This window comes from Selaginella moellendorffii, unplaced genomic scaffold, assembly GCF_000143415.4.
Source record: "Selaginella moellendorffii unplaced genomic scaffold, v1.0 SELMOscaffold_2, whole genome shotgun sequence".
In the NCBI taxonomy this organism is placed as follows: Eukaryota; Viridiplantae; Streptophyta; class Lycopodiopsida; order Selaginellales; family Selaginellaceae; genus Selaginella; species Selaginella moellendorffii.
The window spans coordinates 1,150,950-1,175,567 of record NW_003314263.1 but is presented as its reverse complement, the minus strand read 5'-3'; the positions used below and the strand labels follow the sequence as shown (position 1 = coordinate 1,175,567).

Below are 24,618 nucleotides of genomic sequence, written 5' to 3'. Positions count from 1 at the left end.
ACTCGCGGAGCTCTTGTCCCGGATCGATCGAGACGGCTGTGTCGTCTCGACTTTTACCATCTCAGTGCTCCACACGCTGCAAAGAAGGCAGGATTGGGCTTTTGGCCGGGAAATGCTGCTTGGGCTGCCATCGAATTCCACGTTCCAAAGCTCCTGGAGATGGGAGAGGTTCCTGTCAAAGGTAAAGCTTCGACCGATCTAGAAGTGTGTGCTAAGAAAACATGGAAGTTCTCAAGCTTGTGGTTGCCAGAGGGAGTTGACAAGCTGATTTCTTACATCCCTGGAATGCAGCTAAGATCGCAAGACATTCCACTTTTCATGCATGACAGAGACTTCCAGAAAGTCGGGGAGTCACGAGATGTAACGACTACGCAATCGCCCAATCTTTTCTCCTGGACGATCATGTTCCTGAATGGGGATCTCGCTCGGGCAATTGATTTCTTCGCGGGGATGCTGCTAAAAAACGCTGTCGCGGCAACGATCATGATCGTCACCTATGGCCAAGAGGGCGACGTGGATTCCGCTAAGATGGTTTTCGATCGCGCCTTGCCTAAGAATCTCGTTTGCTGTATGTGATGCTCACAGCATATGCCCAGAACGGGCATTTGCATAAACCAAAGCTTCTCTTTGATATTAAATACAATATTATGCCAAAAAGGGTAACTTCATAGATGCCAGATGATAGTTACAGTCTTTAAATCATCTCACACTCTAGTTTTGCATGAGTGACTATTTTCGGCAGAGGCAAGCATTTCAAGAGCTTTGCCAAGTAAGTTGTCTAACTTTCATTTTACTGTCTTCAGTTCTGGACTTTCATTTCATGCAAGCATATTTACAAACTCTCAAGATGGTGCCAGAGTTAATACTGTGTTTTGGTATTTTTTCCCAATTAAACAAGAATATTCTCAAAGGATCAATATAAAGGGTTTAAATTGCAAAAAGAGTTAATTTTTTATATTTTGGATTAAAAAGAAAGATTGACGTCTTTTTTGGAACCTCTCACAAAGCAGCTACCTTTTGTGGAACTTCTATATAAGAGTTCCAAGAATTAGGGTTTGATAGGATTCTCATGGCTCATAGCAAAGAATTAGTTGTAGAACTCCCAAGGGTAATGAAAGTGGAGAAGATTTTATTGTCTTCCAACACCAACAATTTAGAGTGTGAAGTATTTGGGAAAGAGGACCAAGATGGAGAGTGGAAGTTTTTGGGTAAAACAGGTCGAGAAGCAAGATTCAAGCTCACCAAGCTGAGATTCATCCTTGTCAAACCTCTCTCTGGATTTGAGGTGTCTACAATTGTGAGTTTCTATGGCAAAGACAATGCCCAAATGCCCGTGGAGGAGTTTGAGTTGAAATACATCAATCCTCGAAAGGTGGACTATCAAAAACCTTTTAAAGTTGGCCAACTTTCCAAAGACACTCTTGTCACGAAAGCAATTATTCGATCCAATCTCCAGTATTACAAGTTCCAGTTGTGGGGCAACATAGAGTATCCCTGCCAGTGGTGGTTTCCACTGGGATACTTTGACCAGGACAAGCCCAACCCTAAAACGCGAGAGTTGACCATCAGATACTTTGATGTAAAGATCGAGGGGAAGTTAACGCTAGTGCCTCAATGCAAACTGATAGTTTTTGACAGGACTTCCACTCATCACTCAGAGTGCGAGGAATTTGATCTACACAATCTTCAACAAACGAAGCAACCAAGCAAATTGAATTTTGCTAAAAGACTACCTAAATTGAGCTTAAAGGTTTTAAAAACCTTAAAGGTTTTTAAAGGGAATTAAAACCGTTTATAAACTCAAATCTATCTTAAATCAAATAAAATCTTTATAGCTCTAGTAATAAATTCAATTGTTGATTCAGAGTAGTCAGTTTTCGTTCAAGCCACAACGTAGAATTCTCACCACTAAACATTACTCCAATACTGGACTATATGGTTCCTATTGCAAATCAGAAATAATGAAAGGCAAGACGTAAAAGAAACAACAATGCCCAATTCAGCCCATAAGTGCTGGTAACTCAAACGATCCCTCAAAACTTCCTCTTTGAAAAGTTTCTTTTTTGTTTCTTGGTCTAATCATCATCCATGGGCTCTCTCTCGAAACTTCACGTTGTTCTTATCCCACTTCTAGCACAGGGACATGTCGTTCCAATCATCTATCTCGCCCGCAAGCTTGCGCTCCTCGGAGTCATCAACGCTGATAGCATCCACGAAACCTTGCAGCAATCCTGGAAGAGCGAGGACAATCCTGTGAATAATGGCCACGACATTCGCTTCGAGTTCATCTCTATGAACGTGTGACTTTCCAATGGCTTCGATGAGAAGAACTTCGACGCACAGGCCGCCTTCTCCCAGGCCATCTTCCGAATGGAGGATCCACTCGCGGAGCTCTTGTCCCGGATCGATCGAGACGGCCCCAGAGTCGCGTGTGTCGTCCCGGACTTTTACCATCTCAGTGCTCCACACGCTGCTTGTAGCAAACATGCCCGGCCCGGGCATAGGCTGAGATTATGGCATTCAACCACACGCTGTCTTTACTGGGCATATGATCAGAAAGAGCCCGTGACTGGACAAGCTGAGAGTTTGGCAGTAGCCAAGGATCATGACAGTTATAAAGTTGTGAAGGGCCATCTTTGACGCAGCATCTGCAATATGCCCGCTCTGGGCATTTTCTGCAACGAGGAATGACCACGAGTGGAGGCTCTTCTGGCGAATAGAGGCAGATGCCGAGGCAATGCTGCGGACATCCACTTGCCATCTCATATATCTTTGCCGAGGACAACTTCGCGGATTAGACGATAGAAGCAAGATACGATCACTTGGAGCGCCTTAAGAGCAGTCAGTCCCCTCGATCATGCAACAACACAGGCCTTACGTTGACGGCAGGGTGGTGGTGGTGGTGGTGGTGGTGGTGGTGGTTGTGGTGTTTGACCGATCGAGCAGCAGCCCCGACTCGATCAACAGCGTGTGGATCCAGCGCCTCTTGGCCACGGCAGTTTCACTGGATCATCCGCGAGAACATCGTAGAGGAGGCATCCAGCGCGCTCACCACCGTGATCTCGTCGCCCTCCACGTCCATGGCCCGGTGGATCGCCAGCGCCTCCAGCAGCATCGCGTTCTACACCGAGATCATCGTCAGAGACGAGATTTTGCATCGATCGAAGACTCCCTGCTCCACGATGGCGCTGTGGAGGCGGCCGTAGGCGTAAATCAGCGAATTTGGCAGTAGACGTCCTCCCCATCGTGACGGCTGGCATCGCATGGATGGATCGCAGTTATAGATGGTCGGTAGTACTGTAGTGGTGATAGTTTACACAGCCAAGATATAATGATCTCGATCGCTTTAGATCATGCACGTCGTCCCAGCCAGGATTTTCCAGCACGATCAAGATTGGCAGCAGCAAAAGAAGCTCCTAATTGCAGCGCTTCAAGAATGCGCTGGCTTACAAGAAGGAAGGCAACTCCACGCACGGATTTCACAGTGCCACATCCTTCGCAGGGACCAGCTGCTGCTAAATCTCCTGATCAAGATGTACAGCGACTATGGCAGGATGGATCTGGCTCAATACATCTTTAAGGAAATGCCGCGGAGGAACGTTTTCTCTTGGAACATCATGCTCGTAGCATATGCCCAGAACGGGCATCTTGAACAGGCAGAGGTTCTCTTTGACAAGATGCCGTTAAGGGATGCCGTGTCATGGAACTCGATGATCCAGGCGCAAGCAAGAGCCGGCAATGGTGATCGTGCCTTCCGACTGTTCGTACTGATGGATCTCGACGGCGTAAAACCCGATAGATTCGCCATCGCACCAGTGCTAAGCTGCTGCTCGAGCTTGGCGATGGCGGATCTCATGCACGCCGTTGCCCGCGACGGTGGGAGCGACGTGGGCTGCCAACACGTGGCGAACGAGCTGATGAAGATGTATGGTCGGCTCGGCAGACCTCGCCAAGCCCAAGAGATCTTCGATGCTCTCCGGGACGATGCCAGGGATGTGGTGGCCGCCGCGACGATGATCACGGCGCTCGCCGACAATGGCAATCTACCACTAGCTCTAAATCTCTTCCATGGCACTCCCCATAGAAACACTACGATCTGGAACGCGATCGTCTCGGCATGCAATCGCAATGGAAGATCCAAGCATGCGATTCTACTGCTGTGCGCCATGGATCTGGAAGGCGATACTTCTTCCGCCGATGCCATCACCTTCGTGAGCGCGATCGAGGCGTGCTCGAGTTTGGAGGAGGTAAAGAGTGTGTATGAGAGCGCCGTCCAGGGAGGCAACGACGCATTTCAAGCCATGGAAGTGAAAACAGCGCTGGTGGATTGCTATGGCAAACACAGTGGAGTGTTAGAAGCACGAATTATCTTTGATAGCATTGATAATAGGGATGTAGTTGCCTGGACGGCAATGATAACCACATATGCTCGCAATGGGCATCGTAATTCGGCTTTGCAAATCTTCCAGAGAATGCAGCATGAAGGAGTGGAACCCAATACAGTGACTTTGAGCAGCGTTTTTCATGCCTGCGCTGCCGCTGCAAGCCTCTCAGACACAAGGAAGATCCACAGCTCCATTTCCGGGCTCTCGATCGAGCTTGACACTGTTGTGTCCAATTCGCTCATGGACGCGTACCGGAGCTGTGGAGCGCTCCAGAGTGTTGCGGGTGTTTTCAAGCAAATGCCTGTGAGGAATGTTGTCTCATGGAGCTCCATGGTTGCGGGATATGCCCAGTGTGGGTATAGCAGCGAGAGTCTGGCCGTGTTCCAAGAAATGGACTTGGAAGGCATGGCACCGAACGAGGTAACTTTTGTGAGTATCATCTCAGCGTGTAGTCACGGGGGACTGCTGGAAGATGGCAGGCTCTACTTCGTGAGGATGTTCCAGGACTATGGGATTCAGCCAGGGATGGATCATTTTGCGTGCTTGGCGGATTTGCTTGGAAGGACAGGAAAGGTGGAGGAAGCCAAGGAAATAGCTGCGTCTCACTCCTTGGATTTAAGTGACTTGAGGATCATCCAGCACTCTTGAGACAGTGTTTTGAGTTTTTGCTTGAAACACTAAAAAAACTTTTTTTTTTTGAAACAACATTATTGTAAAGTATATATTATTTTGAGTTGTTTAAATTTAATAAATAAATAAATAATTTATTATTATATTTCTTAAAACTTTTACAAAGTGCCATAATTCATATAGAAATTAAGATTGTTTTTTTCAATTTTCAAGATGTATAAATTTATTGATAATAATGATTTCAATTGTGATATATAACCATAAGAATATGAAGTTTATTTTTTATATGATTATGCTAGTAAAAAATAAAAAACATTCTATATATTTAATTAATATTGCATTATAATATTGTTGGTTTCAATTAACTTTAATTTATAACTGGTATATCTTCTTTGAAAACTATAATGTGATATAAAGTATTTCTCATGTTTTCCAATATTACGATGTCACTATAATGAAGCAATTAGTAATCCCAACAGTGATTACATAAATTGTAATAGTGATTAATACCATTGTTGAAATTTAACTTAAAAAATACATTATTGTGAGTAATAATTATAATATATTATATATATATTTATTTATTTATTAAATAATATTAAACATTTTTATTTTATATAATTTACAAATGGTTATAGTTTTATTTCTAGATATACTTTTTATTATAATGATCTTATTTGTCCATTATTATTTGGTTTTATTATCAATCAATAAAATGTAAAATTTCATATAAAATAGAAATAAATAATTTAAATAAATACTTATCCTAAATATTAGTTTCACTAAAAGTTTTTGTAAAACATTTAATTTCTCTTAAAATATTTAATAGTAATTTATCAAAACTTTATAATATTGATAATTTCAATAAATTTTTATTCTTATAATTTTACCTTCATCTTCAAAAAGTTAAATGGTAAATTAAATTATTTAATTTACCTTTTAAATTTAGAAGTAAAAAATTAGTTTTTTAATATATATATATATTATTGTAATTAAATGTTTTTAAATGTTTTTGAACAGAAAATACTCAAACCTTAATTATAGTTAATTTTAAATATTATCTTTTGAATTATCAATCTCTTTAAGCTTCTTAATAGTTAATGTACAGATATAAGGGTGATGTATTTAGTAGCTAAATATGTTCAATATAAATAATTAAATATAACATAGTTGTTTTAAACACAAGTTTATATGTAATAACATTGAAGTATCATGAAAAACAGAAATAACTTCCACAGTTACATATATACCAGCTGCAGCTGTGATAAAATCATGATCACATTTATTGACTAAACTAAATAGTATGGTCACCCTCCAATCTTTCTGGGTTTACTCTATTACCATAAAGCTCATAACAGAGGTTGGATCACCAAATATGTTGAGTGTTGGATGATCCAGGAGTGATACTCAAAATAATCCATCCCTGGCTGATTCCCATGCATCCTCACCAGCAGTCCCCGTGACTACATGCTGCAGATATGATACTCATCGTTTGGTGCCATGCCTTCCAAGTCCATTGCTTGGAACACGGCCAGACTTTCACTGCTATACCATGGAGCTCCACAAAACAAGGTTTCTCACAGGAAAACAAGCGAACTCGATCGAGAGCCTCGAAATGAAAGTGTGTGTCCGAGAGGCTTGCAGCGGCAGCGCAGGCATGAAAACGCTGCTAAAAGTCACTGCAATGGTCTCAACTTCTTCATGCCTGGATCATCAAATTCCATGACTGCGTTTTCATGGAGAGAACCTCTGCCCCCCGTTCTGGGCATATGCCAAGAATCAGCGGCATTCTTTCAAAGATATACTGAGCCAGATCGATCCTGCCATAGTCGCTGTACATTTTGATCAGCAGATTTAGCAACAGCTGGTCCCTGCGATGAAATCTGTGCGTGGAGTTGCCTTCCTTCTTGCAAGCCAGCGCATTCTTGTAGCGCTGAAATTAGGAGCTTCTTTTGCTGCTGCCAATCTTGATCGTGCTGGGATAGAGCGATCGAGATCATTCATTCTTTCACAAAAGTTAATATCTAAGTTCTAACCCTTGCATCATGCATGGTTTTTCCAAGAATCCCTGCTGAGAGATCGCCTAATTCATCCCTAGCCCGCCTAAACGATGCTCTCGCTTCGTCCATCAAGGAAGACCACCACCACTATTCACAGCTCCTCCGCAACTGCTGCCAATCCAAATGCCTCCACGACGGCCAGCGTCTCCACGCGGAGATCCGAGCCAAGAATCTCGACACCGGCACTATACTTGGGAATTTTCTCGTCAAGATGTACGCAAGCACCGGCAGCATCGCCTTGGCATCTGCCGCATTCGACCACATTCGCCAGAAGAACCTCCACTCTTGGTCATTTCTCGTTTCAGCAAATGCCCGGAGTGGGCATATTGTCGATGCGGCGTCAATCTTCCACAAGATGGCGCTTCACAGTGTCTACTCCACAACTGTGATGATCCTTGGCTACTGCCAAAACTCCCAGCTTGTCCATGCAAGGTCTCTTTTTGATGATATGCCCAGTAGAGACAGTGTGTGTTGGAATGCCATCATCACAGCATATGCCCAGGCCGGGCATGTTTCCCACGCCATGGAAGTTTTCTACAAGACCCCTCTCTTGGATAGAATCTCGTGGAACTCTTTAATGTCAGCATACTGTCGAGCTGGTCAAATTGCCCAGGTAAAAAATATATTCGATGAGATGCCGGACAAGGATGTGGTTTCTTGGAATGTTGCCGTAGCGGTATATGCCATGTCCGGGGATATTCGCAGTGCGAAGCTCTTCTTTGAGAGAATGGCTTGCGAGGATCTATTCTCTCGGAACACCATGATAAACGCCTATGCGCAAAACGGGCATTTTCAAGACGCTGCGAAGCTGTTTGAGTCGATGGAGTGGAAGAACACGGTGACTTGGAACACGATGATCCGAGCTTTCACTCAGTCCGGCGATCTGGAGGGCGCGCGAGGCTACTTCCATCGAATGCCGTCTGGTCGTGATCTAGTGTCCTGGACTTTGCTGCTGCAAACGTTTCCAGGGAGCGACGAGAGCGATGGCCGGAGCGTCAAGGATGCGTTCTGGAAGATGCCCAGCCACGACAGTGTCTGCTGGACTGTGATGCTCGCGGCCTACGCGCAGAACGAGCACCAGGCCGGTGACGCGAAGATGGTCTTCGATCGAATGCCCAGAAGAGACGTCGTGTGCTGGACGAGCCTGATCACGGCCTGTGCTCGAGCCGAGCTCTTCGACTTGGCGAGAGCGGTGCTGGAGAGGATGCCTGGCTGTGATGCTCTCTCCTGGGCGGCTCTGGCTTACGGCTTCGCTCAAAAGGGACTGCTCGAGGAGTCGCGGGACGTCTTGGAAGCCATGCCGGAGCTCGACTTGGTCGTGTACACGGTGGTGATGCAGGCTCACAGCTTGAGAGGCGAGATCGAGCAGACCAAGCGGATGTTTGACAGCCTCCCGGTTCGCAGCGCCGTCGTGTGGAACATGATGGCTACTTGCTTCGTCCACAATGGCTGCCAGAGAGAAGCTGTGGAGGTGTTCAAGTTGATGGACTTGGATGGCTTCCTTCCGGACGAGAGCTCCTTCTCCACGGCCTTGAACGCGTGTGGAAGCCTGTCACTGCTTGCCGAAGGAAGGAGGATCCACGTCGAAGCTGTAGAGACCGGCCTCGGCTGCAACACTGTGGTGGCCAGCGCGCTCCTGTCCATGTATAGCGAGTGTGGAGCTCTTCCCACGGCCCGGAGTGTGTTTGATACCATGCCCCGGCCGAACGAAGTGACTTGGAACTCGATGATCGGAGCTTACGCTGCGAATGGTCATGGCCGAGAGGCGCTGGAGCTATTCCAAGCCATGAAGCTCGAGGGAGTGGACGTTACCAGCATAACTTTCGTCAATGTTCTCTCTGCGTGTAGCCACACCGCCAGTGCTGCGGCCGCGTCCGAGGCTTGGTTCTTCTTCTTGTCGATGCAGCAGGACTTTGGGATCGCTCCAAAGAAGGATCACTTTGTCTGCGTAGTCGACGCTCTTTGCAGGCGTGGGAAGCTGCGGGAAGCGGAGGATCTCATCAATACCATGCCGTTTGAGCCAGACGACATCGCGTGGATGACTTTGCTGGGGGCTTGCCGGAGGAACGCCAGTGCCGAATGCGGCCAGCGAGCAGCCGAGCGGCTCGTGGAGATGAGCCCGGAGTTTCGAGCCGCGGCATGCGTGATGCTGTCCAACACCAACGTCGAAGCTGCAAACTCGGACGATGTTCTAGCCTCGTGCTGCTAGCTTTGACGGGCTCTCGTAAATGTTTGATAGCAGCACGTAAGGCCCGGAGATTTGAGGATGGCACTCGATGAGCTTCTCAGGAGCAGCAGCCGCAGTGTCGTTTGATCCGTTTTTGTGAATCCTGGAAGCGCTCAAGAGAGCAGTCCATGTAGCAGAGTCGGCATCAAACGGCATGTTTTCAATCAGCTCCTTGGCTTCCTCGACCTGCCCAGCTCTTCCGAGCAAATCGACCATGCAGATGTAGTGATCCAGTATCGGCGTGATTCCATAGTCGGCGACGATCGAGATGAAGTTGCTGTGGCCGTCTTTGAGCAGACCCCTGTGGCTAAACCCCGCCAGAACGCTGATAAAAGTCACAGCGTTGAGCTCCACTCCACCATTGTTCATCTCGCTCAGGAATCCAACCATGCTGCTGACATGCCCGTTGCGGGCATACGCCGAGAGCATGGCGTTCCACGACAGGAGGCTGCGATTCTTCATCTCCCCAAACACTACCCGAGCTCGTCTCAGGTTCCCGCACTTGCCATACATATGAACGAGCGCAGTCGCCACTGAAACCTCCGAAATGTCACCTGTTTCCAGCGCTTCACGGTGAACGATCCCTGCTTCTGCTGAATCCCCGGGCAAGCTCTCCAGCACACAGACGAAGCTTATCTTGTCCGGCTGGAAACCTTCCAAGTCCATCTTCCTGAAGAGCTCCCAGGCCTCCAAAGCCTGCCCTCCCTGGGCATATCCCGTGAGCATGATGTTCCAAGTTGCCTTGCTTCTCTCCACCATCTCATCAAAAACCGACCTTGCCCCGTCTAGAACACCCCCATTAACGTAAGCCGTCACCATTGCGTTCCATGCGATCACGTCCCGCTGAGGAAACCTGTCGAAGAGATACTTTGCCCGTTCCAAGTGTCCGTTCTCCGCATAAGCAACTAGCATTGTCGTCCAGGATACTACGTTCCTCTGTGGCATCCGGTTAAACGTCTTCCAAGCTTCCTGGACATTCCCAGTGTCGGCAAACACAGCCACCATCGTCGTCCAGGACACCAAGTCCTTCTCGGCCATGCCTTCGAAAACTCGCACCGCTCGATCCACCTCTAAGCATCTCCCGTACATGTGAACCAGCGTTGTTGCAACCGAGACGTGAAGCTCCAGGCCGGCGTCCATGATCTGAGCATGGACAAGCTGTCCCTGGGATAGAAACGCCACACTCGTACAGGCCGCGAGGATCGTCACAAACGTGATTTCGTCGCAGCGAAATCCTTCGAGCCTCATCTTCCTGTAGTAGCCGAAAACTTCCTGGTTATGCTGCCGCTGGACGGAGGCCGTGAGCACCAGATTCCACGAGACCACGTCCCGAGCGGGCAAGTCGTCGAAGAGTTTCTGTGCCTGGAGCAATTCCCCGTTGTGGGCGAATGCCGCCAGCAGCAAGTTGTAGGAGAACTGGTTCGGAGACCGGATTCCTTGGAACACGAGCAGCGCCTCTTCGAGAAGCTTGCATCGCCCGTACATCTCTATCAGAAGATTTCTCAGGAACCTGTCCTGGTCGTAACCAGCTGCGGAGATAAGTCCGTGGATTCTCCTGGCTTCCGTGACACTGTGGCCGCTACACTGGCGGATAAGCGCTGCATAGGATTGTACCTGGTGGCTGTCCAGGACTAGAGCAGCCATTCATTGGAGAAAAAAAATGCCCCCCTGTAACAATTTGGGATCGTTAGTCTTAGTTCTAGATTTCAAGCAAGCTCAGCTTACCTGGGATAAATGCGGAATCCTCGAGCTGTCGAGTTCCATCACTTCACGACTCAGAGAAGAAGAAAATAAAAAACAACGCGTACGTCCAGCGCAGCTTTGTCTATTGTTCTGGAATCTCCAGTAGTAGCGCCTGTGATTTTGCTCGCCAGAGAAGGCCAGCTCAAATGCGCATCCCAACCAAGGCCACCGAGTTACCTGGATTGAGGAGCGATCGAAATATTAGCCAGCGCCTCCCGGATCGATCGAAATATCCATCGCCAGCGCCTCGCCATTGCCCTAACCTAAGATCAAATTTAGGGCTTTTTTCGCGCGAAAATCTTCCCGTTTAAAATGAGGTGGGGGTTCGATTCCTGCGAGCCAGCGCCTATACATATTCTAGTTCTTGCATGGCTGGCCACACTGCAAAAGAACGCGTAGTCCGCCACCCAGATTCAGATGCACAAAGACAAGGACGAAAGTTTGGTTGGAGCTTGGGAATTTGGAAAGAAAGAAAGAAAAAAAGGGGATCTAAAGTGCTAGACCCATTATTGAGCAATCACCCCCTTTCCAAGACAAGAGCCACTATGTTTTAACGCATTATTTCCCGAGGCGGAAAGACACGAATGGCGCAAACATGACGACCACGCTCCCAAGTGCACGCTTACGTGGCGTGTGCCCTAACCCCACCCGCCAGTTGGCCTCCCGAGACTAGTCCTTGTTTAGGCTTGCGTCTCTCGTCAGGAATTCAGCCTTACAGGCGCAATGGTCCTTTTGTTTGCAACTCGCCACCATTTTTCTCGGCTTTTCTGTCCTAGGGATCTAGGCTATACGCATTTCTTTTTGTTAGTAAATTATTTACTATTAGAAAATGTAATATTGTATTTGTTTTTTAGTTTATTTCCTTTATTTCCGGACGAATATGGACTTGCTTTGCTCCATGGGATCTCTAAGAAAGAGAGCTCCCAGCGAACCATCTACGAGAATTAGGGGGTGCGGAAATTAGGGCGCGCATGCTACTACGATAGGTTGTTGGGGAGCAAAGAGGATCATAGAGGATCATAGGCTCGTGCACTAACGACATAGTTGCTGCCTAGCACGTCCAAGATTTACACACAAGCTTTGGTATCAGGTATGAGCATTCATGAGAGTTTTAGTTGACTTTGCTATTGTAAATACTCTGATCTTAATTGCAGTGTATATGACGTAAATTACGCTTCCATCATGGCTATCGTTCATTCATTCATTCATATACTGTTTACAAGGTCTAGCAGTGTCAACCAAGAAGCATGAGACAGACAGATTCAAATATCCAGCCATTGTTCCCATTCCTGTTATTTACACGGTCTTATCACCTTAGATTTTTACAGCACTCAAAATGGTAAGATTCTTTTATCCTCCACTTTCAGTTAGTTAATTGCTTTTGGAGAGTATCATGAAAACCCACGATGCTCGGAATGTTCTTCTCCGTCAAGTGCGCAGGATATTCTGTCGGATTGAAGCATATTCTGGCGAGGTTCAGGGTTCTATGGCCGTTTCTAGCTTTTACCGGAGGTTAAGGAGCACTGCTTAGCGTGACCTTGTCCTGTAGCGCCTACTTGAGCGCTCTGTGTTCCTCGCTTCTTCTTGTTCTCTCCTTGATCGACTGCGCGGCGAGCGGCAGTGTGTTTGATCGATCGATCGAGGTATTTGCTGGATCGCAGCGCAGTCCCTCCCAAATCTCTTGTCCAGCGCTGGCATTCTCGAAATATTGCCCGGCATTGCGAATCGCGCCCTGATCTAGGTCCCTTTCTTGCCCCGCAGGATCAAGACTGGCGTCACGGGATATGGCGCGCTAGCTCGCATCGATCTTTCTTGCTCCATCGGATGCCTCCGTCGACGATTATGGCCGCGCGCTAAGCTCTGCGACCATCGATGCCATTCGCGATGCCTCGCTAGAGCGCTAGAGCTTCTCTCCGCAGATCGCATTTCTATCGAGGGGGTCCTCGGTCGTCGCTCCGGCAATGGCAATCCCTCGCTAAGCCGTGGTTTTCTTCTTTCTTTCCAGGATGCCTCGCTAAAAGCGACTAGCGAGCGTTCCATTTGGATCAACTCCGGAGGAGGCCATAATATTTGTTCTTCGTCCTCCCGAGAAGAAAGAAAGAAGCCGCCATGTAAGTATGTAAACCCCTACCAAAGAGTGGCTTTTGGGAGTTAAAGGCTCGACCAGCGGTCTGGTAGCACTTGGTTTTCATTGCCAGCTGTTTACAACACAGAGAGGCATTCACTCCGAATAAACCGTGGCAGAAGGAAGAGAGAGAGAGAGATCACCGATCATCAATCACAGGTATGTTATTGGTTTGCCATCCGCGTCTTTTTTCTCGTTTTTTGATCACTCTTTGTTTCTCTCTGTTTTTCTTTTCTTTTTTTTTTTGTTCTTCCAGCTCCATGCCAGAGCTTCATGCGTCGTTGGTACTCTTCCACAGAATTACTATATGAATTCCTGCAAAGTAAAAGCCTCAGAGAAGCTTCACTGGGCATCGCGGATCCCGTAAAATAAGCCCACCAGCAAAGTCGTCGCGATTGCTGCTCCAGAGATCAACATGGGGGTGATGATGCGCTAAGTGCCAAGTCGCTGCTCAGATCCCAATTTCTTTTCAACGTGTTTACCATGGAGAGGGGAACTAATTTTTCTCTGGAGCGTATAATATCGTCCATCAAAGTCATGGATCGCTAAAGCTTCTTTTCGTTGCTCCCTGCGGGGTTGCTACTGTTGCTCCATGCTGCTGCTCGAGCTTTCAGAGCTTCTTGCAACGACACCAACAAGATGTACGAAGTTCCACCTTTTGGAGCACTGTGCATCGCTGCGTCGAGATTTGGAATAAGGGGCAAAAGATATACTTCACAATATCAAGGTACATGGTTCTGATTCCTTATTCATAATGGTTCTTTCACTTTTTTCCTGATCTTCGTGCAGCGAGTTCTAACTTAATTTTCTCCGAGATACGAATAAGAGAATGGGGGCGCTAACAGAACCAATCCAGTTTTGCCCGTAGCCTGCATCTGATAAGCCTCCTCTTCTTTTTCATTTTCTTGACTTCCCGATACCATCATCACCACCTTTTGCTTCAAAATGGAAGAGACATTCGTTCCTTTCCGAGGAATTTTAAACGACGTCAAGGGGCGTATAAAATGTTACAGGCAGGACTGGATTGGCGGCTGGAATGCTGGCTACAGGTTTGCTCCATTGTAGTCTTGAGTTGATTGATGTGAGCGTTTCGCAATTTTTTGCTTTCCAGAATATTTGCTCCCACGACATACATCTTTTTCGCTTCGGCCATTCCAGTAATATCTTTTGGAGAGCAACTCGATAGAGATACAAGTTAGTTTTTGGATTTCATGACATCTTTTGACACCTCTTTTCGCCACGCTTTCAGATGGAATCTTAACTGCCGTGCAAACTCTTGCATCCACTTCTCTCTGTGGGCTCCTACACTCGATCATTGGAGGCCAACCTTTACTCATCCTTGGAGTTGCAGAACCAACAGTCATTATGTATACGTTTATGTATGACTTTGCAAAGAACAGGGACGATCTAGGCCCCAAGCTTTTCTTGGCCTGGACGGGATGGTAAGAGTATATCGAATTTTTGAGCTTTACCGATGCAGTTCGTGTCGGCAGGGTCTGCGTTTGGGTTGCAATTTTGCTGTTTCTCTTAGCAATCTTGGGGGCTTGTTCTATCATCAACAGGTTTACGAGAATTGCCGGAGAACTCTTTGGAATGCTCATTGCAGGCCTTTTCATGCAGCAAGCAATCAAGGCAAGTACGTTTGAGCGAGTTATTCTACTAAAAAACAAGTCGGTGTTACAGGGTATCGTCGGGGAGTTTCGTATACCCAAGCGAGACGATCCTTCGTTGCAAGAGTTCAGCACGCCCTGGCGCTTTTCAAATGGCATGTTTGGCTTGGTACTTTCGTTCGGTCTGCTGCTTACAGGATTGAAAAGCAGGAAGGCAAGGTCCTGGCGCTATGGTGCTGGTACGCTCTTAGAAAATAAAGCCTTCAGCTTTTCTAATTTCGGATTTACCATCTTACAGGCTGGATGCGTGGTTTAATAGCTGACTATGGACTTCCGCTCATGGTTCTCGTGTGGACTGGCATTTCTTATGCCGCCGCGAATGACACTCCAGCTGGGATTCCAAGACGTCTATACAGTCCGAATCCTTGGTCACATCGTGCTATGGCAAATTGGACAGTGATCAAGGTTCGTTGTAGTTTTGCTTGACTTTTCTGGCTTACTTATCTGATTCTCCGTACCCAGGAAATGCGGGATGTTCCCATTTTATACATCATAGGAGCGTTCATTCCAGCAACCATGATCGCAGTGCTCTATTATTTTGATCACAGTGTTGCTTCCCAGCTGGCTCAACAGAAGGAATTCAACTTGCGCAAGCCCTCTTCTTACCACTATGATCTGCTACTGCTAGGTGGAATGGTTATTATCTGTGGCCTGCTTGGAATACCACCTTCGAATGGAGTCATTCCGCAGTCTCCCATGCACACGAAGAGCCTAGCAACACTAAAACACCAGGTCGGCCCAAGTTCGTCATTCTTGCGAGGCTAACTCAAAGCGAATGCTTGCAGATTAACCGCGATAAGCTAGTAAAGACGGCAAAGTCGAGCATCAATAACAACGAAACTCTGGGACAGCTTTACGGTAACTTACAATCTGCGTACAAGGAGATGGAGTCACCACTTCGGTTTCAGCCAGCATCATCTCGGGTACGTGGCCTTTTCAAACTGAAAACGTTGCCAATGACATAAACTCTTAATTCCAGGTATTGAAAGAACTGAAAGAAGAAACTTCTCAATACACTTCAGCAGACTCGGTATTGTCAGGACTGCCAGTTGACACTAGCGTTTTCGATCCGGAAAAGGACGTCGATGACTTGCTCCCTGTGGAAGTGAAAGAGCAACGAGTTAGCAACCTTTTGCAGTCTTTGCTTGTTGGAGGCTGCGTCGGTGCCATGCCACTGATCAAGAAAATCCCAACTTCAGTTTTATGGGGCTACTTTGCCGTCATGGCGATAGAGAGCTTGCCAGGAAACCAGTTCTGGGAGAGGATCTTGCTACTCTTCACCGCACCCAGCCGCAGATTCAAGTACGTAAAACCCTTTTCTCTCTTTTTCGTTTCTTTTCCTTTCGTAGCGATTCTAACATCCACCAACATTCCCTGTCAGAGTCCTGGAGGACGTGCATGCCGCGTTCGTGGAGACAGTCCCATTCAAGACGATAATTATCTTCACACTGTTCCAGTTCGTCTATCTCCTGGCCTGCTTTGGGATTACGTGGATCCCAATTGCCGGTGTCCTGTTCCCCTTGCTCATCATGCTCCTGGTGCCGATTCGCCAATACGTTCTACCAAAGTTCTTCAAGGCACACCACTTGCAAGAGCTGGACGCCGCCGAGTACGAAGAGGCCCCCGCAATGCCATACAACAGCGCAATGAGAGTAAGCTTGACTTCGTGATCTTCCTGGTGCTAATTACATTTTTTCTTCGTTTTTCGACGTACAGGAAGCCGAATCCACGATGGAAGTTTTGAGATCACCACGGCAGGATGTGATGAGATCGCCACTCCGGATGGAAGGAGGAGGATCACCGCTACCTTTATCGCCTGTGAGGGCGCGCTCTTCGCCGAAGCGTGTAGGTACCAGCGACGCAGAGGTCCTGGACGCGGTCACCACGAGAAGCCGTGTGGAATTCAAGCACCAGTACAGTCCATTACGAATGATACCGGACAGCTCCTCTCCCGGCTCTTAAGCTTGTAAGTTATCACCAGCATTCTACTTCGCTTCTAGCAATTTAGATTTCTAGCCTTGGCTGCGAATAAGGCGTGCAACAGCAGCACAACCCTTCCGAAAAACTGTCCCAGAAATGTTGTTAAAAGAGAGATCCAGCTCCTCCAGATGCTCGATCTGAAACGTTTGATTGTCAACTGACGATCTCTAAATATGATAAAGTTCGTCTCTTTAACCAAGATCGATCAAGAAAAAGGAAAATGGGAAAAAAAAAACAAAAAAAACAAGACTTTTTTGGCATGAGTAAATCTGTGTTGATAGAAAATTCAAAGCTTTTTGTAAAATAGTCGGCAAATATTTCAAATGAATAAAGTTTCCAGTTTAAGACAATATGTACGGATTGAGAACCCACCTGTACGGCGTGGTCAAGATGGATGAGTACAAAGGCTCGAGATTTACCGCAATGCCGGGCTGTTCTGCTCCAAGGTCTCCATGAAGAACACACGAAGAAACCAAAAGCCTCCACGGCGCCAAGAATCTCGAATCCGGCACTCCACTGGTCCGCATATTCCCAGAGCGGGAATATTACCGGTGGTGCTCCACAGAGTGTACTCCACAACATCTTGAGCATACCAAATATGTGTTTGATAGCCAGCCTACTAAGCAAGTATGATGCTCCAGAACTCCCAGTTACGAGATCCACTCGATAATATGCCCCAAAGGGAAAGCGTGCGTTAGTATGCTACAGTCACAGCATATGCCCAGGTTTCTTACGCCACCTTTCCTGGATAGAATGAGCTCGTAGCAGCGTCCATAATGGTTGCACCGTAAGTTGATGGACTTGGATGGATTGAGAGCTCTTTGATAAAGTTGAGAGAAGGGGGAGGGGCGCATTCTTATTGTGATCAATCACTTTCAGCAGAATATGCAAGATTTCTTCTTGTTATCATGGTAACAAGCATAGCCAATGTGAGTAGTGTCAAACCGTTGCTCAGCGCGAAGCCTCGCGTACTCAATCATCATGCAATCCACCTTGGTGATGGCTTGTCCCCCTTGCAACGGGCACCCCGACCGCATAAACATGTGACAGCGCTGCCGCGTGGACAGGAGACCCATTACCACGGGGTGAGCATTCGCGACCACCGCAAACTCGGCCATGGATCCCCTGCCTCTCGTCTTGCTCGCCGCCGCCGTCTCACTGTTAGCCTTCTGGAACCTTTCATCAGTGTAGATCTCTATCAGCTCGTAGACCTGATCTTCCTTTGCTTCCAGCACCTTGCCAATCCTCGTCACGAACTCCTGGCTGGCTTTATCCACAACAACACTTCCGTCCCAGAAGATCGCGTCCCTCATCGCCTGGAGAGCTTGCTCGTAGCTCGCCATTCCCAGCTCACTCAGTGTGCCAGGAGATCGGATCCAAGCGTCCATCTCCCTCCACCTCTCCATGGTCACATCTTCCAGAAAATGGACGCTCGCCGCAGGTTTCCAGGGCAAGCGAAGCGGACAACGCTTCTTGAGCAGCACCTTGCCTGTGAAAGAAGACCAGAATTCAATCAAACTTTCCTGGGATGGATATGGATACTCACAGTCCCGGATCCAAGTCTCGCGATCGTGAGCCTCATCCAGGAAATCCCCGAGCACCACCTGCGAGAAAACAACGAAAACTTTAGCACTCGCTCTGAAAGTCAACACCTGGAACGTATGCAAAACTTACGTTAACCATCAACTTCACCACCGTATCCACTGAGCGCTCATCAACTTGGACGATCGGCTTACCATTGATACTCCCCAGCTCTTCCGCGCCCAAGATCTGTGAGGTGGTGGATTCGTCCCACGCCACCGCACGGCACAGCAGCAAGAACGAGACGCTAAGCTCGGGGCCAAAAACCACGGCAGCCGCGTGATGAAGATTGCGCTTCTCCTCCGCGACGTTACTTTCCAGCGTCTGCTTGACGTGCTCCACGAAATCCTTGCTCGTGGAGCAACTCAGGGACTGGAGCCGCGCGTGGTCCGTGGCACCTCTCTTGGTCCTCATCCAGGAGTGGACAAGGCGGCCGAGGAGCTCGCTCGCGTCGACGGGGTAGAAGGCTCGCTTCCACCGGCGGGAGCGATTGTAGGACCGCGAGTGGTCCCGAAACCAGTGGGCGAAGTGGCCATGACTGCCGTATACGTGATCATCACCAATCGTATCATGCGCAGCTATGAGCTCCTGCAAGGACAAAGAAGAAAGAGTTTGGACACCACCTCTGATGAACTGAAATATCACAGTACCTCGAGCATCTGGAGGGCACCAGGCAATACATTCGTCGACTTCCATTCGATCCTGACCAGGCTGCTGCTCAAGCTGTCGTGGATTTGTCTCAGCCTCGCTAAGCTAGCGTGATCTGGCCGAGACTCGTAATCGAAGTTGTCCAGGAGAAACAAGAAAAGCTTCTCCACTTGTTGTCCTTGGCCACCAGCGGCGGCGGTGCCGACTAGAGCTTGGGCCTCTAGTAGCGCGAGCCAAACGAGGGACTGCCGGTTGCGCCCGAGCTGAAGCAGCACCCAGCAGTAGACAAGCTCCAGCAAGATCTTGGTCACGTCGAAAAGATCCAGTAAGTCGCCTTGGGGTGTTTTGCCATGAAAAAAACCAGCCATCACGCTCGCAGATCCTGGATAAAAGGTTAACTCTCAAGAAAAGAAGAATCCGACTCTCCAAAACTTACGTGTTAGACGCGCCAGTGTCTCCTCGTGATCCTCCCACTCAGAGACCGTGCCGCCATGGATCCACCCCGCGTCGTCCAAGAACCACGACTCTGTGGGATGATCCACGATCCATCGCACCATCTCTATTCCCTCCCGCTTTATATAAAGTACTATGTACGGATATCCCGTGTCCTTGCCCCTTTCCGTACTATCCCAAGCATATTCCCGGAGCGGGCATATGCCGATGTCGCGTCAATCTGCGCAGCGTTTACTCCACAACTGTAATGGGCATTGGCTGCTACCAGAACTTCCAGCTCGTCCATGCAAAGGCTTTACCCAGAAGGAACAGCTTGTGTTGGAATGTCATAATCACCGCAAATGCCCAATGCGGGGAAATGTCTCCTATGCCATGGAGGTTTTCTAGATAGAATCTCATGGAATTCTTTGATATCAGCATACTGTCGAGCCGGTCCTTCGTTATTTGAGAGAGGATCTCTTTTCTGAAAACACCATGATACGCCTATGCATAAAACGCATTATCAAGAAGTTGAGTCGATGGAGTGGAAGAACACAGTGTCCTTGACACAAGGATCCGCGCCTTCACCCAGTCCAGCAATCTGGAGCGCGCGTGGGACTACTTCCATAGAATGCCGTCTGCTGCCCAGGAGAGAGCGCCAAGTCGAAAGCTCGGCACGAGCACAGGCCAGGAGATAGACGAACTGGAAGAGTGCGGCATGCACGTCCTCCACAACCCTGCGGCAAGGAAAGTTTGTGAGGACGGACAACGGAAAACGAGCAAAAGGCTTTCACGTACTTGAATCTTCGGCTAAAGAGCGAACTGCCGGCAATCAGAAGCTTCTCTAATTCCCTTGATGACTGGCATGGCACCGACGCAGCCTCGATACACTTCGGCAGATTCAGTATTGTCAGGAGTAGCAGTTGACACCAGTGTTTTTGATCCTGTAAAGAATGTCCATACTTGCTACCTGTGGAAGAGAAGGAGCAAAGAGCTAGCAACCTCTTACAGTCTTTGCTTGATTCAATACCTGGTCTCTTACCTGGAATTGTATGTCATTCTCAGCGTTTTCAGTTTGGAAAGGCCATGTACCCGAGATGATGCTGGCTGAAACCGAAGTGGCGATTCCAATCTCCTTGTACGCTGATTGTAAGTTACCGTAATGCTGCCCCAGCTTTCGTTGTTATTGGTGCCTGACTTTGCCGCCTTTACAGTTAATCTGCAAACATTCGTTTTGAGTTAGCCTCCCAAGAATGACGAACATGGACTGACCTGGTGTTTCATCGTTGCTAGGCTCTTCGAGACTGCAGGATGACTCCGTTTGAAGGTGGTATTCCCAGATAATAAGATCATAGCCCTAAGAGGAGCGCTTGTGCAAGTTTCTGTTGAGCATCAACACTCCGATCAAAGTAAGAGAACTGCGATCAGGAATGAACGCACTGTTGATGTATAAACAAGTGATTTCCTGGGAACGGAAGAGATACAAAGAACCTTGATCTTGCCATACCACGATGTGACCAAGGATTCGGACTGCCTAGACGTCTTGGAGTCCCAGCTGCAACATCATTCGCGGCGTCATAAGAAATGCCAGTCCACAACCACGCAGTAAGCCTGTAGATGACAAATTCGAAGTTAGAAAAAGCTCTGATAGCGCCAGGACCTAACAAACGAAAGTACCAGCTGCGTCCAGGTGCTTCAACAGCTCGGCGAAGAGCGCGCTCTCGTAGGGGATAAAGGGGCAGTGTTTCCATGCCTCCCCCTCTGTATGGTTAAATCTTCCAGTACAGGTTTCCAGGGCAAGCGAATCGGACAACACTATACCACCTTGCCTGTGAAAAACTTTTTGGCCAAGAAACAATCAAGCTTTCATGGGATGGCTATAGATACTCACAGTACCCTCGCGATCGTAATCCACCTGCGAAAAAACATAGGAAACTTTAGCACTCGCTCGAGCTGGAATGGATGGATTGAAAGCTTACATCAACTTCACCATTGTATCCATCACTTGCCCAGCTCTTCCGGCTCCAAGCTCCGTGACGTGGTGGCTTTCTCCCACGCCATAGCACGGCACAGCAGCACGAATGAGACGCTAAACTCGGCAGACAGCGTGAGTTTCCAGCGTCTCCGTGACGTGCTTCAAACACAGGGACCGCGAGTGAGCCGCGAGTGAGCGGTGAGACAGCGTTATGAGCTCCTGCAAGACAAATACGTTCCACCGCCTGTGATCACAGTACCTACCTCGGGCAATACATTCGTCGACTTCCATTCGATCCTGACCAGGCTGCTGCTGCTGGCGCTGGAAGAAAGCGTTCCGGACGACCGTGCCGCCGGGAATTCCAAGAACCACGACCCTAACCAACAAGCCATTGCGATCCTTCCCAGATTGCTCCGCAGTGGCGAAATATCACACCTCCAGCGCTCAGCGCTCAGCGATCTCCTCCCGATCTCCTCCTGCGCTCCGCGAGCTCCTCCAGCGCTCCGCGATCTCTGATCGCTGGCGCCGGCGACACTCCGATCGATCGAGACCTGCATTGGCAGGAAGAAGAAGAAATCGTTGCGATCGGCAAGGACGCCAAGGCGCAAACCCTAGCGGCAAGGATGAGCGGAAAAGCAAATACGAATTGAAAGAATCTTGGACTAGGCTAGACATTGGAGATAAAGTCATCCACACTGCCAAGCTCCATGGAACCATCCAAATTACACTCCTGCTCCATCCGTCCTCCTCCTGCGACAGGCGCTTCCATCGCTTTGGACAGCCCGCTTAAGTTCGCCACCTCGAGCGCTAGCGCTTGCTCCAGCTCGCGCTCCATCGCCATCGGCTCCAGCTCGCACGTCATCGGCCCCAGCTCGCGCTCCATCGCCGCCGCCATCTCGCTCAGTGCCGCCCGCGCCGCCGCTTCCATGGCCGCCTGCTCGCGCCTTTGTCCCGCGTCTCGCTCCCACGCTTCCAATGCCGCAAGCTCGATCGTCTCGGCCGCCAGCTCGTCGCGCCGCCGCCTCCGCGCCTCCATGTCTCGATCCCACACCTCGATGGCTGCCGCTACCTCCATCGCCGCCGCTGCCAGTCGCGCCCGCGCCTCCATCGCGCGCGTCCGCACCGTCTCTCGCGCTTGTTCTTCTATCACCTCCATCGCCGCCAGCTCTCGTTCCAGCTCCTGTGCGTGTACGTGTCCGAGAACTCCAGCTCCGGCCCTGGCGACAGCGATCTGGATCTCCAGGACAAGTCTCGCGTGGATGTAGGATTGGAATTGCCCCTGTTCTTCCACCGTGAGCAAGTCGAGAGGCATCATCCTCCTCCTCGCCGTGTACATTTTTGTCAAGGGCAAAGATTACTAGCTGGAAGAGTTGACTATATAGTCAATGCCTGACGGGTGACGCGTGACCGTTGAGCCCGTCAAGCCCGTCAAGCTAGGGTTTGGCGCCCAGGGCGATAGCTGCCGGATTCGAGATAAGCGAGGCGCTTCCAAGCTCCACTCGTAAGATATTTCGATTTGTTTGTTCCATGGTGCAAATCTCTTCCTTGGGCAGGCTGTGAAGGAAACCGCAGGATCACCTTTTGCTCTTTTTGTTGCAAGCAGGCAGCGTGAATGCTTTGCATTGCTAGCACACGACGAACATATATAAGGTTCTTCCCTCTCTAGTTCTGTGGTGTTTTATATTCGCGTTTTGAGCTACTTCTTGTGTGTAATGCTCCCAGGACACGCTAGTAAACTCCTCAAACTCGTTCATTGAGCAAAAACTGCAGGTACGCCAGCCCCTTAGCAGTGATTCCATCAGAGGGGTTGTAATTGTTTTCGTGATGTTCTTGCAGGAGCTCATAACCGCGGCAAGAGTCCAGTGATGGTACATGGATGAGGACCAAGCAGCCTTAGTCATTCCGCTGGATGTTCACGCTCACAACGGGGATGTGAAGCACAAGCTCCATGATGCTGTGGCGTGACCACGGGGCTCAAGGCGCTCGTCCAAGTTGTAGAGCTGCAGACAACGATGGTTCTCTGTCGCTCGCCGATAACGCATTGGCTGCCACGCTTGTGTAGCCAGCAGCTCCCCAGCTGGGCTTTTATGATCAGCTTGGTGATCTTACCGTTCCCGAACGCTCTGTGAAGTGAGTCCTTCCATCTCGTTCTTGCCTCGAGTACTAAAGTCCTTAAATTCTTCTTTTGAAGCTGGCGCTCGAGGATTACATGGACGTCTCGCCTCTCAAACTGTGAACCTGCATTACCACCGACCAAGCCGAGCTTCCGAGCAGGCCAACGTTTGAGCAGCAAAGTCCAGGACCCTAGGTCACGACCAGAAGGCACACCTGCAGAATCTTGCAAAATGCATGAGCTCCATACCTCCAAATTTTGCCTCCCATGCGGGCTCCAGGATCAAGTCACAGTGTTCTTCCTGAGAAGAGAAGCTAGGCCTCACAGATCCCTATGTTCAACTCGCAGCACTCACTACTGTGCCTCTACCACATGAGCTGGGTTCAAACTTCCATGTCTTTTAGTTTGTATTATCGCACAGGCTACAGTTTTTACCATCAGTCAATCGTTCTTTGAGGAGGCCAATATATAGACAGTCAGAGCTATGAACTTTAATTTTGTTGGAAGGAAAAGGATGGAACTTCTTTCTTTCTGCAGGCAAGCATAAGAAAAAAAATTGAGTACAAACAACGAGGAAATGGCTTGGATGGTTGTAATGAACCATTTGTCTCATCAAGCAAACTATAAAGTATCATACTTGGAATTGAGTGTGTCTTCCACTCTTTCTTTTGAATAGATTCTTATTGAATGAGAGTGGAGTGGAGTAGTAAGATTGTATGACACAGAGGCACTGCCAAGTTTATAGTTTTGGAAACACTGGGCACACAAACTGCTTGTAATAATGGTGGTATTTCTGTGTTACTATATTTCAGGTCCATTTTTCTGTTGATGTCATCGCTGCTTCAACACCCAGTTAAATATTCTTGAGAAATATACAAGCACCACCAGTAAATGGTGGTGACATTTCTAGTGGTAATTTTTTAGACCAAATTTTGTTACACTGAAATGTATCTCATGACAAAAAAGTAAGAAAGAATGTATTTTTTGATTTGAAGTTGTTCATTACAGTCATCAAAAGACATTGGTGGTAATTCTAGCATCAGTTGCAC

General features: G+C 48.4%; 4 protein-coding genes and 2 long non-coding RNA genes across 6 annotated transcripts; 5 read left to right on the top strand and 1 right to left on the bottom strand.

Annotated features, from left to right (window-relative positions):
• The first annotated feature begins 3,353 nt into the window (after positions 1–3,353).
• Positions 3,354–5,033, top strand: LOC112351611 (pentatricopeptide repeat-containing protein At4g02750-like). Its single transcript, XM_024689775.1, has one exon. It carries the CDS (start codon positions 3,354–3,356, stop codon positions 5,031–5,033), a length of 1,680 nt encoding a protein of 559 aa, XP_024545543.1.
• A 2,031-nt stretch (positions 5,034–7,064) lies between these two features.
• LOC112351608 (pentatricopeptide repeat-containing protein At4g02750-like) lies at positions 7,065–9,284 on the top strand. The gene has a single exon (XM_024689771.1). The coding sequence runs from the start codon at positions 7,065–7,067 to the stop codon at positions 9,282–9,284; it is 2,220 nt and encodes a 739-aa protein (XP_024545539.1).
• Positions 9,281–10,550, bottom strand: LOC112351604 (pentatricopeptide repeat-containing protein At4g02750-like). Its single transcript, XM_024689765.1, has 2 exons — positions 9,349–10,550; positions 9,281–9,284 (listed from the first exon to the last, which is right to left on the bottom strand). Exons 1-2 carry the CDS (start codon positions 10,548–10,550, stop codon positions 9,281–9,283), a joined length of 1,206 nt encoding a protein of 401 aa, XP_024545533.1.
• Positions 10,551–12,552: 2,002 nt separating this feature from the next.
• Positions 12,553–17,019, top strand: LOC9660791 (boron transporter 1). The gene is made up of 14 exons (XM_024659190.1): positions 12,553–12,688; positions 12,807–13,329; positions 13,427–13,897; positions 13,960–14,219; positions 14,282–14,364; positions 14,420–14,612; positions 14,664–14,802; positions 14,854–15,019; positions 15,079–15,245; positions 15,303–15,572; positions 15,626–15,763; positions 15,820–16,142; positions 16,222–16,492; positions 16,557–17,019. Exons 4-14 carry the CDS (start codon positions 14,116–14,118, stop codon positions 16,800–16,802), a joined length of 2,100 nt encoding a protein of 699 aa, XP_024514958.1. The 5' UTR covers positions 12,553–12,688; positions 12,807–13,329; positions 13,427–13,897; positions 13,960–14,115; the 3' UTR covers positions 16,803–17,019.
• Positions 17,020–22,917: 5,898 nt separating this feature from the next.
• On the top strand, positions 22,918–23,331 carry LOC112340579. Its single transcript, XR_002990163.1, has 4 exons — positions 22,918–22,957; positions 23,010–23,106; positions 23,179–23,226; positions 23,293–23,331. It is a non-coding gene; the product is annotated as an uncharacterized LOC112340579 (long non-coding RNA).
• A 21-nt stretch (positions 23,332–23,352) lies between these two features.
• Positions 23,353–24,005, top strand: LOC112340580. Its single transcript, XR_002990167.1, has 2 exons — positions 23,353–23,586; positions 23,648–24,005. It is a non-coding gene; the product is annotated as an uncharacterized LOC112340580 (long non-coding RNA).
• The last annotated feature ends 613 nt before the right edge of the window (positions 24,006–24,618 follow it).